Raw genomic sequence first — 13713 nt, forward strand, 5'->3', positions numbered from 1 at the left:
ATATATATGTAATATACGTGTATATATATATATATATATATATATATATATATGTATGTATCTATGTATGTATGTATGTATGTATTTTTTATTTTTTGGGGACAGAAGAAACTGAAAGTTACGAAGCAAGGTTGGTTATATGAACAAAGGCACTTGCTGTCTGGTATCTATCCTAACAAAACAGGAACAGTGATCAACATTTTTATGCTGATCACTGAGCAATGGGAGGGACACGCTAAAGGCCAATCACGTACCACTATCAAGTTTGGTTGCATCGTCTTGTTGTCTTGCGGTTGATTCTGTCCGTTAGAAGATATCTCAGTATTAAACAGTAAGGAAGCAATGGTATTATCCTGCATGCGGCAATGCACCTTTATTGACCATTGTCCTGTGTGTTTCGTGTGTTTGTGTAAAAATGCGTGTCGTGTGACTGTGTTTGTGTCCGTGTATGTGCGCGACCGTCGCAAAAGTCAGGTTTGTCACGACGTAATTAATGTTTAACCAGCATTTTGCCTCTTCCCCTTACAGGGCTGGAGTGCAGTCCAGAAGAAAAAAAATAAGACATCTGACTAACACTTTCCCCTTATTGTAATTGAATGTGGTATTACCAATATTATGATAACGAACAGCACAATTCCAAAAGGTTTTACCTTCCGTGCAAACACTTTCGTCAAATCCAAACCACACAACATTAAAATTAGCTGGTCATTATAGTATTAATTGATATATATAGCCTATTATTTGCGCACTATTAACAAGTGATGTTCTGGAAACTTGCCCACCGAAAAAAAGACTTTCAAGAAATTGCAGTCTGGCACTCTTTTTAACTTTTTTTACCAATCTTATGATAACGAACGGCACAATTCCAACAGGTTTTACCTTCCGTGCAAACACTTTTGTTAAATCCAAACCACACTAAAAAATAAAACATTAAAATTAGCTGTTCATTATAGTATGATTTGATGTATATGACCTATTATTTGCGCATTATTAAAAAGTGATGTACCGAAAACTTGCCCACCGAAAAAAATACTTTCATCACCGAAAACCGCGCTGTCGAAACCGGATTTAAACAAAATGCACGCCATTGTCTGGAGGTGTGTCTGCGATTTTTATATACATACATTGCAGATATTCTTGCGGACAGCCATCTACAAAATGTGCGAATATTAGGATGACAGTGACTGCTTTGAGGAAGAGAAAGTTCAAGTCGAGCAACAGCACCAAGCAAGTGTGACATCATGCACGATTCAGCCTCTTTAGTCAGTGACATGGAAGGAGAGAAGTAGTCTCTAAACACGAGTACATTTTATAATAACACCAGAAAAAGATGATAGATTTGTTGCTAGATTTTAATAAAAAAAAAAAAAAGTCATTCAAAGTCTGGAAAAACTTGAAAAATTCTTAACAAAGTACATTGTACACAAACCAGCAGTAATTAAAAATATGGCAAAACGATTAAAAAAATGTTTTAAATGTATGTATACATTTTTTAAAGAAAATCATATCACATAGCAAGTTATGCAAATTATTCAATGTTGTCATGGTGACCACGCCCATAACCACACACCCCTCTAATACAGGTATCTTGGCACTAGCAAGGAAGTTGAAACAACATTTTAAAGGAGCAGAGACTTTAGTGACGAACTCACTGACTGCTTGAGCTCACCTTGTGGTGTGTGCAGTAATCCTGCCCTCAATAGGTCTTGCAGGCAGGTACAGGATGTTTATTGGTCCCGACTAGGAGGATAAACACATACTAATTTTATCATGAAAAAAAAGACATTTTGTATAGAAATATTTTTCAATCAGACTTTTTGTTATGTGTTTGCTCTGATTCAACTCCTTTTATATATCATGTACTAAAACACAATGCAGGCACTTTTTATTCAAATCATTTTTGAGTTTTCGAATAAAAACTTTTTGTTACTGAAATCATTTCAACATTTTTTTTTTTTATGTGCCGGTACAAATTATTTTACAGTACCATAAATTCAAACTACACTTTTAATGTATTTTCATTAAATATAAGATACGTTTTTTGGGGTTTTAAAAAACTCCACAATCTATGTCACCGCTTGCTCTTTGCCAAAGCACTGGTGAGAAGCACTGATGTGTACAAGTAATTAAAGACTGCAAATAATGATTTACCATTTGAAAGACATGTTTAGTAAATGTTAACTTAGAAAAAAGTCTCAAAAGAACTTTGAGAGTTCAGTTCAGTTTCGGTTTATTTGTAACATGCATACAATACAATGTAATGCTTCACATATTTCCAGTTGTTTCATTTCAGCACGTCCGAAAAGCAATAGGAAGAAGCAGAGTTTATTTAATCCTACCCCTTTTCATATTGTAGCAATTTTATCCCGTTTTTTTGTTTTCAGTAATAAATAAATGATAAATAATTAATATACCATAGTAAGTAAACGAATATTTTAAATTTTAACAGTTTCCTAATCCGAACCATATTGGGCCTTTGTTAGATTTTTTTGGTTAATCCATTCCATAATTTGATCTTTAATATGCTAAAGGTTGTAAGTGTTGTATGCACATAAAAATGTTTTAAATTAGATTTTCCTCTAAGTTTATATTTGTCCTCTTTTGTTGAGAAGAGTTGTTGTACATTCTTGGGTAGCAGGTTATAGTTTGCTTTGTACAACATTTTAGCTGTTTGCAAATGCATCAAGTCGTTTAATTTCAATGTGTGGTTCTCTATATCCAACATTATGTATTATTCTAATTGCTCTTTTTTGTAACACCGTTAGTGAAAACATTTTCTGTTAGAGGAAGTAAAAAAGTTGGAAAAACTCAAATCTACCAAAAAACAAGCAAAACCGTGGCTCTAAAACCTGGTATGGACCGTAATATGGGCTACCTGTACGGTTGCACCTCAAGTAAACACAATTATAGATATTAACAAAGTGACAGTTGTCAGCTGTTTGCATATATTACCTCCATCAAACATGGCGTAAATGTATTTGATAACAGTGGTCCCCAACCACCGGTCTTGACGCATTTGCTACCGGGGCCACGCAGAGAGATTAAATAATTTCTAACTGACCGCATTTTCTCCTACTAACTTTCGCCCATTCCACCTCACACACCAATAAGCTTGTTCATAGATGTAGTAGAAAACTCCTGGTAGGAAGTCGCCATTTACTATATTTGGTACATCTTTGTGACATGGGACATTAATAAACATATCAAATATAAAGGTGCCAAATCGTCGCCAAAAGCGAGGTTCCATCTGCAGTCTGCGACAGGTTGATGACCTAAGATCAGGAACAAAGTGACCATGTAGTTCAAGTGCATACGGCAGATAGAGAAGTGCTAAATTGTTACTTATAATAATTGTGCTGAAGGAAGACAATACACATCTCCTTTGGCCTAGTAAGTTAAAGTGGTGCTATTATTGCACATAGTCCTATTTAGTCTTGTCCCGATACCAATTTTTTGGCACCGGTACCAAAATGATTTTGATAATTTTCGGTACTTTAAAAAAAAAAAAGGGAATCACAAAAAATTGCATTAATGGCTTTATTTGAACAAGATATCTTACGTTGCATCACACACACAGTCGTGGTTAAAAGTTTACATACACTTGTAAAAAACATAATGTATTGGCTGTCTTGAGTTTCCAATAATTTCTACAACTCTTATTTTTTGTGATAGAGTGATTGGAGCACATACTTGTTTATGAAGTGAAGTGAATTATATTTATATAGCGCTTTTATGTAGGTGCTCAAAGCGCTTTTACATACTGAAACCCAATATCTAAGTTACATTTAAAGCAGTGTGGGTGGCACTGGGAGCAGGTGGGTAAAGTGTCTTGCCCAAGGACAAAAAGGCAGTGACTAGGATGGCAGAAGCAGGGATCGTACCTGGAACCCTCAAGTTGCTGGCACGGCCAATCTACCAACCGAGCTATACAGTTTTTTTATCACAAAAAACATTCATTAAGTTTTATTCTTTTATGAATTTATTATGGGTCTACTGAAAATGTGACCAAATCTGCTGGATCAAAAGTATACATACAGCAATGTTAATATTTGCTTACATGTCCCTTGGCAAGTTTCACTGCAAAAAGGCGCTTTTGGTAGCCGTCCACAAGCTTCTGTCAAGCTTCTGGTTGAATTTTTGACCACTCCTCTTGACAAAATTGGTGCAGTTCAGCTAAATTTGTTGGTTTTCTGACATGGACTTGTTTCTTCAGCATTGTCGACACGTTTAAGTCAGGACTTTGGGAAGGCCATTCTAAAACTTTAATTCTAGCCTGATTTAGCCATTCCTTTACCACTTTTGTGACTTGTATTTGGGGGTCATTGTCCTGTTGAAACACCCAACTGCTCCCAAGACCCAACCTCTGGGCTGATGATTTTAGGTTGTCCTGAATAATTTGGAGGTAATCCTCCTTTTTCATTGTCCCATTTACTCTCTGTAAAGCACCAGTTCCATTGGGAGCAAAACAGGGCCAGAGCATAATACTACCACCACCATGTTTGACGGTACTTTTCAGAGGTGGTATATTACTGAAAATTATTCATTAGTATCGCGGTACTATTTTAATACCGGTATACTGTACAAACCTAGTCGTGTTACACATGTAGTTAGCAATAACACATGTATTTACGCATGGAACGTTGGACCAATAAAAGTTAACCTTAGTGTATCTATGTATGAAAAATTGCACACAATATGAATACATAACTTTTAGAATGGAAATAGAAATCCACAGAAATGTATTTATTCAGTGAAAATAATGCCTACATTAAACCTGTCCCTGGTGCAAAAAAGGTTGCAGTAGTAATATATAAGGAATATGACTGTACACTGTATATACATGCACTGGACAATCCCACTTTAATTAAAATAAATAATAATTTTATTATTAATCGAGATCGAATGATATTAAAAAATTACCGTATTTTCGAGAGTATAAATCGCTCCGGAGTATAAATCGCACCGGCCGAAAATGCATAATAGAGAAGAAAAAACATATATATGTCGCACTGGGGTATAAGTTGCATTTTTGGGGGAAATTATTTGATAAAAATCCAACAGCATGAATAGACATTTGAAAGGCAATTTAAAATAAATAGAAAATAGTGAACAACAGGCTGAATAAGTGTATGTTATATGACGCATAAATAACCAACTGAGAAGGTGCCTGGTATGTTAACGTAACATATTATGGTAAGAGTCATTCAAATAACTATAACATATAGAACATGCTATACGTTTAGCAAACAATCTGTCACTCCTAATCGGTAAATCCGATAAAATCTTCTTTCTCGATGTCGCTTCTTAACAACTGCCAACTCCAAAGGTATGCGCCGCTTTCTCTTGTCGTTTTCTGCTGCATATTTCACTACGTCCAGCTTGTAATCTGCAGTACATGATATCCTTTTCAGTCCAATTTTTGTTCAGCCCTTTTCAGTTTTTATAAGTTGCCGCCAACGATGAAATGATCCATTTTAATAGTTACGGCAGTAGCATATAGCAGTTAGCAGTTAGCATTCCATGACCCACAATGCACTTCTGCCATGACCCTCCCTCGCCGAATTCTTATTGGTTGACGTGTGTGTGACGATTGCTGACATTTTCATCGTCTATTTCGCGAATGAGATGAATAATATTATTTGATATAGTGTAATCTGCAGTACATGATTTCCTTTTCGGTGCCATTTTCGTTCAGCCCTTCTCAGTTTTTATAAGTTACCGCCGATGATGAAATGATCCATTTTAATAGCTACGGCAGTAGCATATAGCACATAGCAGTTAGCATTCCATGACCCACAATGCACTTCTGCCATGACCCTCCCCGCCGAATTCTTATTGGTTGACGTGTATGTGACGATTGCTGACATTTTCTTCGTCTTTTCTGCGAATGAGATAAATAATAATATTTGATATTTTACGGTAATGTGTTGATAATTTCACACATAAGTCGTTCCGGAGTATATGTCGCACCCCCGGCCGAACTTTGAAAAAAACTTCGACTTACAGTCCGAAAAATACGGTAGTTGTTACCATTTTTTTGCCATATCAGCCAGCCGTAGCGTGAATCGATACCTAATTCTACCGACGGAATTCAGCCCATAAAAGTACCAAAGCCGTGACATAGTTCTGAAAACAAAAGATCCAAGAAATGTCGGAAGAATGCAACAACCTAAAGAGACAAGACAAATCTTCTGTTTTAGTTTGGAGTAGGATCAGGGACGTCTAAGTCCTCTGCAACGCTGCGCTGCACAGCCCCGAGCCTGACACACATCTTGCAGCTATGCCCGGACAAGTCGTTAATTACAGCAGGCACAGGGCCACCAGCGCGCCTGTCTCTTCCCCACAGTGCCACAGCATCCGCCGTCTCGTCTTCACCGGGAACGGAGTCACCCCGCAGCACCTCACACGGCCTCCTGCGCAGACGTTCACGTGCGTCTGTCGCTGCTGGATAGCACCTGGCAGAACTGCTGTGCAATTATTCAGCTGTCCCACACCCAGTCGAGCGTTTAACGATGAAGGATGAGAACAGAGAGACGTTGGAATAGGAAAAGGCAAGCTGAGGGGTGTAGAAGTTAAAAGTTTCCCAGTAAAGGAAGCCTTGTTACAACCTGCTAATGCGTGTGGAGCAGAGGGGTGGGGGGGAGAAGCAGGTGAATGTTTGAGTGGCAGATAGAATCACTTATGCGTCATTACAGAGAGAACATCTGTCTGGATCTCCGTGAGCGGCGAGAGAAATTTGTCTTTGTGTGTTTGCGATAAGGAGCCAGTTGTCGCCCACAGACTCTCCAAAGCCTCCTTTGTTACCCATTTGTTATTATCATCACACACACACACACACACACACGCACACACACACATTCTTGTATTTAATACCTTCTTGAGACCTCCGAAAATTGCCTACCTCTTTAGGACCACCCTTTCTAGATCAATAAACATTTGTATTTACAACATTAGTAATATGTACATACTATGAAAATATAAAAAAGGTAAACTTGTAGTCATCTTTTAAATGTTTTGTTTGTAATTGGTTTTTATTCTTAATTATTTACTTAGTTATTAGAATCTCTCTCTCTCTCTCTCTCTCTCTCTCTCTCTCTATATATATATATATATATATATTTTTTTTTAATAGATTTTGGCCAAAGGGGGCACATTTAAATTTTTTACACACAATTATTACATATGTTGGTCAGAAGGGGAGCACATCAAAATTTTACACACACTTATTATTTCACATGTTGGCCAAAAGGGGTGCGTTTCAATTTCTTACACACACTTGTTATTTCATATTTTGACCTTAGGGGGAGCACTTTTTAAATGAGACATTCTCTATTAGATGGTTTTCTGTATTGGGACCATGATTTTGGTTCTAACTTGTTCACCTTTCCTCATATGGGAGGTACTTTTCCTCGTTGATGTCTCAAGAAGGGTAGAAATACAAGAACACCCACACATACACACACGCACAGTCCCTCATAGAGATAATTGCCTGGACTTAATGTCTCTCACACACAGCTGTATTTTTCTACCTCATCTCGTTAGTTTCCCTAAAGTCATTTTTTGGATGCACTGTAAATTAATCTCCTGCCTCCTTTTGTGTCTTTACAGGATCGTGTTTTGGATCTCGAGATGGTAAGGAGGCATTGTTATTGACATTTAGCTAGACGATATATTGTCTCACGAATAATTGCATTTGAACAATGTTAGTGTCAGCAATACTTCGAAATCAAATAAAGCACTAATGTCATCATAATGATAATTCAAGTAACCCATTCAAACGCAATAAACATTTAATTTCTTTGTATTTTTTTAACATTGTAAGTTGAAAGTTAAGCGCACTTTCCATTATGGTAATAAATAAACAAATAAAAATAAAATAGAGTCACAATCTCTATTAGCAAAAATTGCACTTCAGTAAATATTGAACATCTTGAAGTCTTTTTTTCCCCAGTTGTGTGTTTTGCATTGTAATTTTTTGTTGCAATAACTTTCCAACAAATTCGGCATACTGGCTCCTTTATCCTTTGTTGATGGACTCATCTTGTTCAGTGGGTGTAAAGCTGTAATGTTCCCACACAGAGACATTTTAATCACATTAGTAACAAGGCTTCCTCTATTATGAGCGCACAAAGACTTAAGACTTGTTTTTATTCCTCCGGTCTATGTTACCTTGCCGGGATTTTCACTACCGCCGCAACTGTGTGCGTAAGATGGCGGCCCCGCCTCCACACACAGTGACAAAGATTTGCGCCGTTCATTTATTTCTGCTATCGAATTAACATTTGCAAGTTTATTTAAATGTATCATTTGATTATTTGATTTACCGCATTTTACGGAGTATAAGTCGCTCCGGAGTATAAGTCGCACCTGCCAAAAATACATAATAAAGAAGGAAAAAAAAAAACATATATAAGTCGCACTGGAGTATAAGTCGCATTTTTGGGGGAAATTTATTTGATAAAACCCAACACCAAGAATAGACATTTGAAAAGCAATTTAAAATAAATAAAGAATAGTGAACAACAGGCTGGAGATGATTGAGGGAACCCCTCATGAAACAGTTCTGTAGAGATTAAGTAGTCTTGTGATTTTTCCCACACCTACATATACATATATATATATGTATATTTGATGGATTCTCCAAAATTATGATTATAAATCGAATAACAATAAATAAAAATCCCAATCAGCAGAGACTACTCCCACCCCCACCAAGGACTGTTTTTACTGTTGGACTCGATAAAGAGGTTCCGTAGCCTCTGTAGCAGAACCTCCAGTTTCTGGAACAGCTTCTTCCCTCAGGCCTTAAGACTTTTGAACGCATCATAATAATCCCCTCAATTCCCCTCCTCCCAAAACAGATTAACTCACTGCACTATAAAGACGATATAACATACATCCATAAGACGTGGATGCATATGCAAAAGTGAAATATATTTATTTGTACAGTAATGAATTTATATCTGCGCCTTCTTTTGTAAATGCAAAGACTCTGCGCCGTATTTTTCTTTTATCCTGCACTACAACGAGCTAATGCAACACATTTTCGTTCTTATCTGTACTGTAAAGTTCAAACTTGAATGTCAATGAAGGAAGTCTAAGTCTAATTTGAATGTGAATCAACTTTTTGGAGCACCCCTTCTGCATACTCTCTCTCTCAACTGTAATGTTATCCGTGCATGTAAAAAGATATTCCAAGCATTTTTTGGGGGGGATGGGTTATCAAAAATAAATACGTAAATATCTTCTTTTTACCTTGGCATACAATTTTAAAACAAGTTATCCATCAATCCGTTGGTTAAAAAAGTATAGTAACCAACCACAATGTCCTATGCAGTGTGTTTATTGAGGCAGTTTGACTGAGGGTTGAGTGATTGTTTACATGAGCTGATGATTAGTCTGAAACCGGAGTGGGCTTCACGGTGGGAGAGGGGTTTGTGCGTCTGCCTCACAATACGAAGTTCCTGCAGTCCTGGGTTCAAATCCAGGCTCGGGATCTTTCTGTGTGGAGTTTGCATGTTCTCCCCGTGAATGCGTGGGTTCCCTCCGGGTACTCCGGCTTCCTCCCACTTCCAAAGACATGCACCTGGGGATAGGTTGATTGGCAACACTAAATTGGCCCTAGTGTGTGAATGTGAGTGTGGATGTTGTATGTCTATCTGTGTTGGCCCTGCGATGAGGTGGCGACTTGTCCAGGGTGTACCCTGCCTTCCGCCCGATTGTAGCTGAGATAGGCGCCAGCGCCCCCCGCAACCCCGAAAGGGTAGAAAATGGATGGATGGATGGACGGACGTGAGTTGCAGCAAATGTATCGAAATATGGCACCGTTTGATTTTACGTGAATCGATACCCGACAAAATCCGGTCAGTGCCTAATCCGGTACCCACCCCTATGTTGAAGGTAGTGGCTCCTTATTGTAATTCGTACCATAAGGTGGATAGACAATGTTATGTGTTGTGGGAGTAAAAAGTAGCAGCCTAATTCATACGAGCTGTCTGTTATGCAGTCGGCTCGCCCCCGCAGTCTTCACTTAGTAAGCCACTGACAGACAGGAAATTCTGCGGACCACCGTCAAGTTGAATCATTTCTGCAACAGTAGGACACATCGACCCACTTTACTCTGCCCAGGCGGGTGTCGTCCAGCGACTCTCGTATGCCAGCGCGTCCTTCAGTGTAGCAATCAGCATGACGCAGCCGCATTTTCCGTCCGGGTCAGGGAGGCCGTTAAACATATACCACTAATAGAGAAATTGAATAAGCCTAATCCTCAATTAGCTTTTGTTGGAGACGATTAAGCCTGTTGGGACACAAACGACAGCATGCAATTTTCTCCAACATTAGTAAAGTCCAGTGTGCACGTGCTAGTTCTATAGGGGTAACAGCCCATTCCAAATTCATGCAGAAGGCACAAAAACGGTGCAAACTGTGCACCATTTGTTATTGAGTCTTCTCTTCCGCCATCAGCCCTAACACAAAAACAGCATCCGATCATCCAGAGCTGTTATGATCCACAGAGATCTGATGCAGCCGTGCAGCCGTCGTGTGTAATCATCGCTTCAGATGACCGCTCGACTGGAAATGATGCCTCATTTCACTTTCACTTTTCCTCTTTGCTGCGTTCTTTTTTTTTTTTTTGTTATCCCGGTGTAGTGTAAGTGCTGAGTAACTTAACCATGTTTGGGGATTTAAAGCACACAATTATCTTCATGTTCTTCCTGTTGCAAACAGACAATCATAAACTTATATTCAAGTATCCACTCCCTGATGTGAGTGTGTTTGCTTTCCTGTACTAGAGCACAAGATCAGCAATGGAACACTGGAAATCCTCGACAGAAAAACAGTATCTGACGGACAATTTTAAGGACTTGGAGGTGGGTTCAGGGTTTTATCCCAAGTTTTTATTTATTTTTTTAGAGAGAACCCATGAACCGCTTCATTTTGGAATGTAACATGGCTTTCATCGTCTTTCATCAGGAGTCCCAACGGCAGAAGGACGTGGTTGATCGGTGCTATACCAAACACAAAGAAATAGTCTGGGACCTGCAGCACCAGCTCGATGAGTCCAAGCGCAAAATCCAGGAGTACAGAGTAAGACACACACACAAACACACTCTTGAAATGAGTACAGTTTGTTAAGGTGGTTCCTAACCGTCTGCTATAGAACACAGTGCAAGAAGTACTGTAGTCCTAAATTGCCGACAAAATACATGGTCATGCACTTTTGTCGGCATAAAACGTTTTTTGTTTTTTTTAATTCTGCCTATCATTCACAACTCCTCTGTAAGACAAGAACACATATGTTTTTCTGTTTTTATATATATTCTAAGTGGTAAACTATGGCAGGTACAATGCAGCTAACTCTATTGCGCTCATAATGCCATCCAAAAACCAGCAACCATATACATCTTGTAAACTGAATATTACAAGTTTCAGTAATATTGGTATGATAAGCGCTAATGTAAAATAACTATTTTTGGCAGCGCTGCGATCACAGAGAACTAACTGGCTTAAGCTGCTATATTAACATACTGAGCTGCTGCATCGCCTCTGAGTCGGTGAAAGTTAATTCTAGATTATAACTCATGCCTCTCACCTGGCTAGTAGAAGGTTGTGGACATAAACAGAGAAGTTGGTCAAGTTTGACATCCAACTCTCCAAGATGGCGAAAAAGACACAAATAGTTTGGGGCGATTAAAAAAAAAAAGTTTTTCACTGGAAGAGGATTATGATTACAGTATTTTCCAGACTATAGAGTGCACCAGTATATAAACCGCACCCACAAAATGTTAAAAGAAAATATATTTTTTCCATAAATTAACCGCACTGGATTATAAGTCGTGGATATATACCGTATTTTTCGGAGTATAAGTCGCTCCGCAGTATAAGGCGCACCTGCCGAAAATGCATAATAAAGAAGGGAAAAAACATAAGTCACACTTTTCGGGGAAATTTATTTGATAAAACCCAACACCAAGAATAGACATTTGAAAGGCAATTTAAAATAAATAAAGAATAGTGAACAACAGGCTGAATAAGTGTGCATTATATGACGCATAAATAACCAACTGAGAAGGAGCCTGGTATGTTAACGTAACATTATGGTAAGAGTAATTCAAATAACTGTAACATATAGAACATGCTATACCTTTACCAAACAATCTGTCACTTCTAATTGCTAAATCCGATGAAATCTTATACGTCTAGTCTCAAAAGTGAATGAGCTAAATAATATTATTTGATATTTAACGGTAATGCGTTAATAATTTCACACATAAGTCGCTCCTGAGTATAAGTCGCACCCTGGCCAACCTATGAAAAAAAACTATTTGTTGTGAAATGAGTTATTTACACAAAAATGTTTTGTAAATGTTTATTTACATACCTCAATTGTTTCTAAACGGTGTCTGTAACACGGCAGTAAAACGGCTGATCAAACAAAACAGAAGTCATTGTCATGGACCCACTTGCTGCGGAAGCTAGTGCTCCGATCAGCTAAACAGACTCAATAACTCCATGGTGACGTTTTGGTGACTTTACAGAGGAATTTATGAAACTGAAATAATACAAAAACAATGCCATTGTAAGTTAATAATACTAACACAGACACTTGCAAACGTGTTAGCATAGTTGCTAATGCAGACGAGACTAGCTTGATTATGTTACGATAGCATTTACAAATATGCATGAAAACACTCCAACAAACATCACACATGGGACAGTTTAGTGAGTAAAAAATGTTTTTTGTTATATTGTAAAACTTACAAACGTTGCTTGGAGTGACGAATGAAGAATCCATACGAGTAGAACGCTATGGACAGAACAGCAATTCTACTTCCGGTTGATATCTATACAGAAGGACACTGCAAACTCGTTCCTAGATGGCACCATAGTACCAACAATAACCCACCGGTCTTTTTTTTATAGTCCTTCACTCTTACTTTCCTCATCCACGAATCTTGCATCCTCGCTCAAATTAATGGGGAAATCGTCGCTTTCTCGAGCCGAATCGCTCTCGCTGCTGGTGGCCATGATTGGTAAACAATGTTCAGATGTCAGGAGCTCCACAACCCGTGACGTCACGCGCATATCGTCTGCTACTTCCAGTACAGGCAAGGCTTTTTTTATTAGCGAGCAAAAGTTGCGAACTTTATCGTCGATGTTCTCTACTAAATCCTTCAGCAAAATATGGCAATATCGCGAAATGATCAAGTATAACACATAGAATGGACCTGCTATCCCCGTTAAATAAGAAAATGTCATTTCAGTAGGCCTTTAAGTTATTTGCCGTCAGTGAAGAAAATCCATAAATTAGCTGCGCTTTTTTATATGCCTCATGGTTCAACACGTGGGAAAGTGGCCATAAAGGATTGTCTTTTTCATCCTCTCTGAGTCTAAGTTGGATGTCAAAGTTGACCAACATCTCGGTTTATGTCAACAACCTTCTATTATCCAGGTGAGAGGCAATGACTTAAAATCTAGAGTTAACTTTTACCAACTGCAGCGGCTCTGAGCATAAACTAGTCGGCGCTCTGTGATCACGGCGCCGCTTGTATTAGTTCCTCTACTTTAGCACTTATAATAACAATATTGCTAATACTTGGTTAATATTTAGGTCACGACATGTTAAGGGTGTATTGTTGGCAGATTTCGGACATTTTTTTTACAGGACTTTATGTGCGCAATAGTGTTCTTACCTTAGCTGCATTGTTAGCC

The 13713-nt window shown here is 38.3% G+C and overlaps 1 protein-coding gene across 2 annotated transcripts in view; it reads left to right on the top strand.

Annotated features, from left to right (window-relative positions):
* The window catches only part of LOC133542595 (centrosomal protein of 128 kDa-like), a 108825-nt gene that overhangs the window by 84615 nt on the left and 10497 nt on the right, over positions 1–13713 (top strand). For both annotated transcript variants that reach the window (XM_061886874.1, XM_061886875.1), the window contains 3 exons: positions 7609–7632; positions 10794–10871; positions 10975–11088. In XM_061886874.1, the coding sequence (XP_061742858.1) occupies positions 7609–7632; positions 10794–10871; positions 10975–11088 (216 nt within the window). The remainder of the gene's footprint in view (positions 1–7608; positions 7633–10793; positions 10872–10974; positions 11089–13713) is intronic.

Source organism: Nerophis ophidion, linkage group LG24 (genome assembly GCF_033978795.1).
Source record: "Nerophis ophidion isolate RoL-2023_Sa linkage group LG24, RoL_Noph_v1.0, whole genome shotgun sequence".
NCBI lineage: Eukaryota > Metazoa > Chordata > Actinopteri > Syngnathiformes > Syngnathidae > Nerophis > Nerophis ophidion.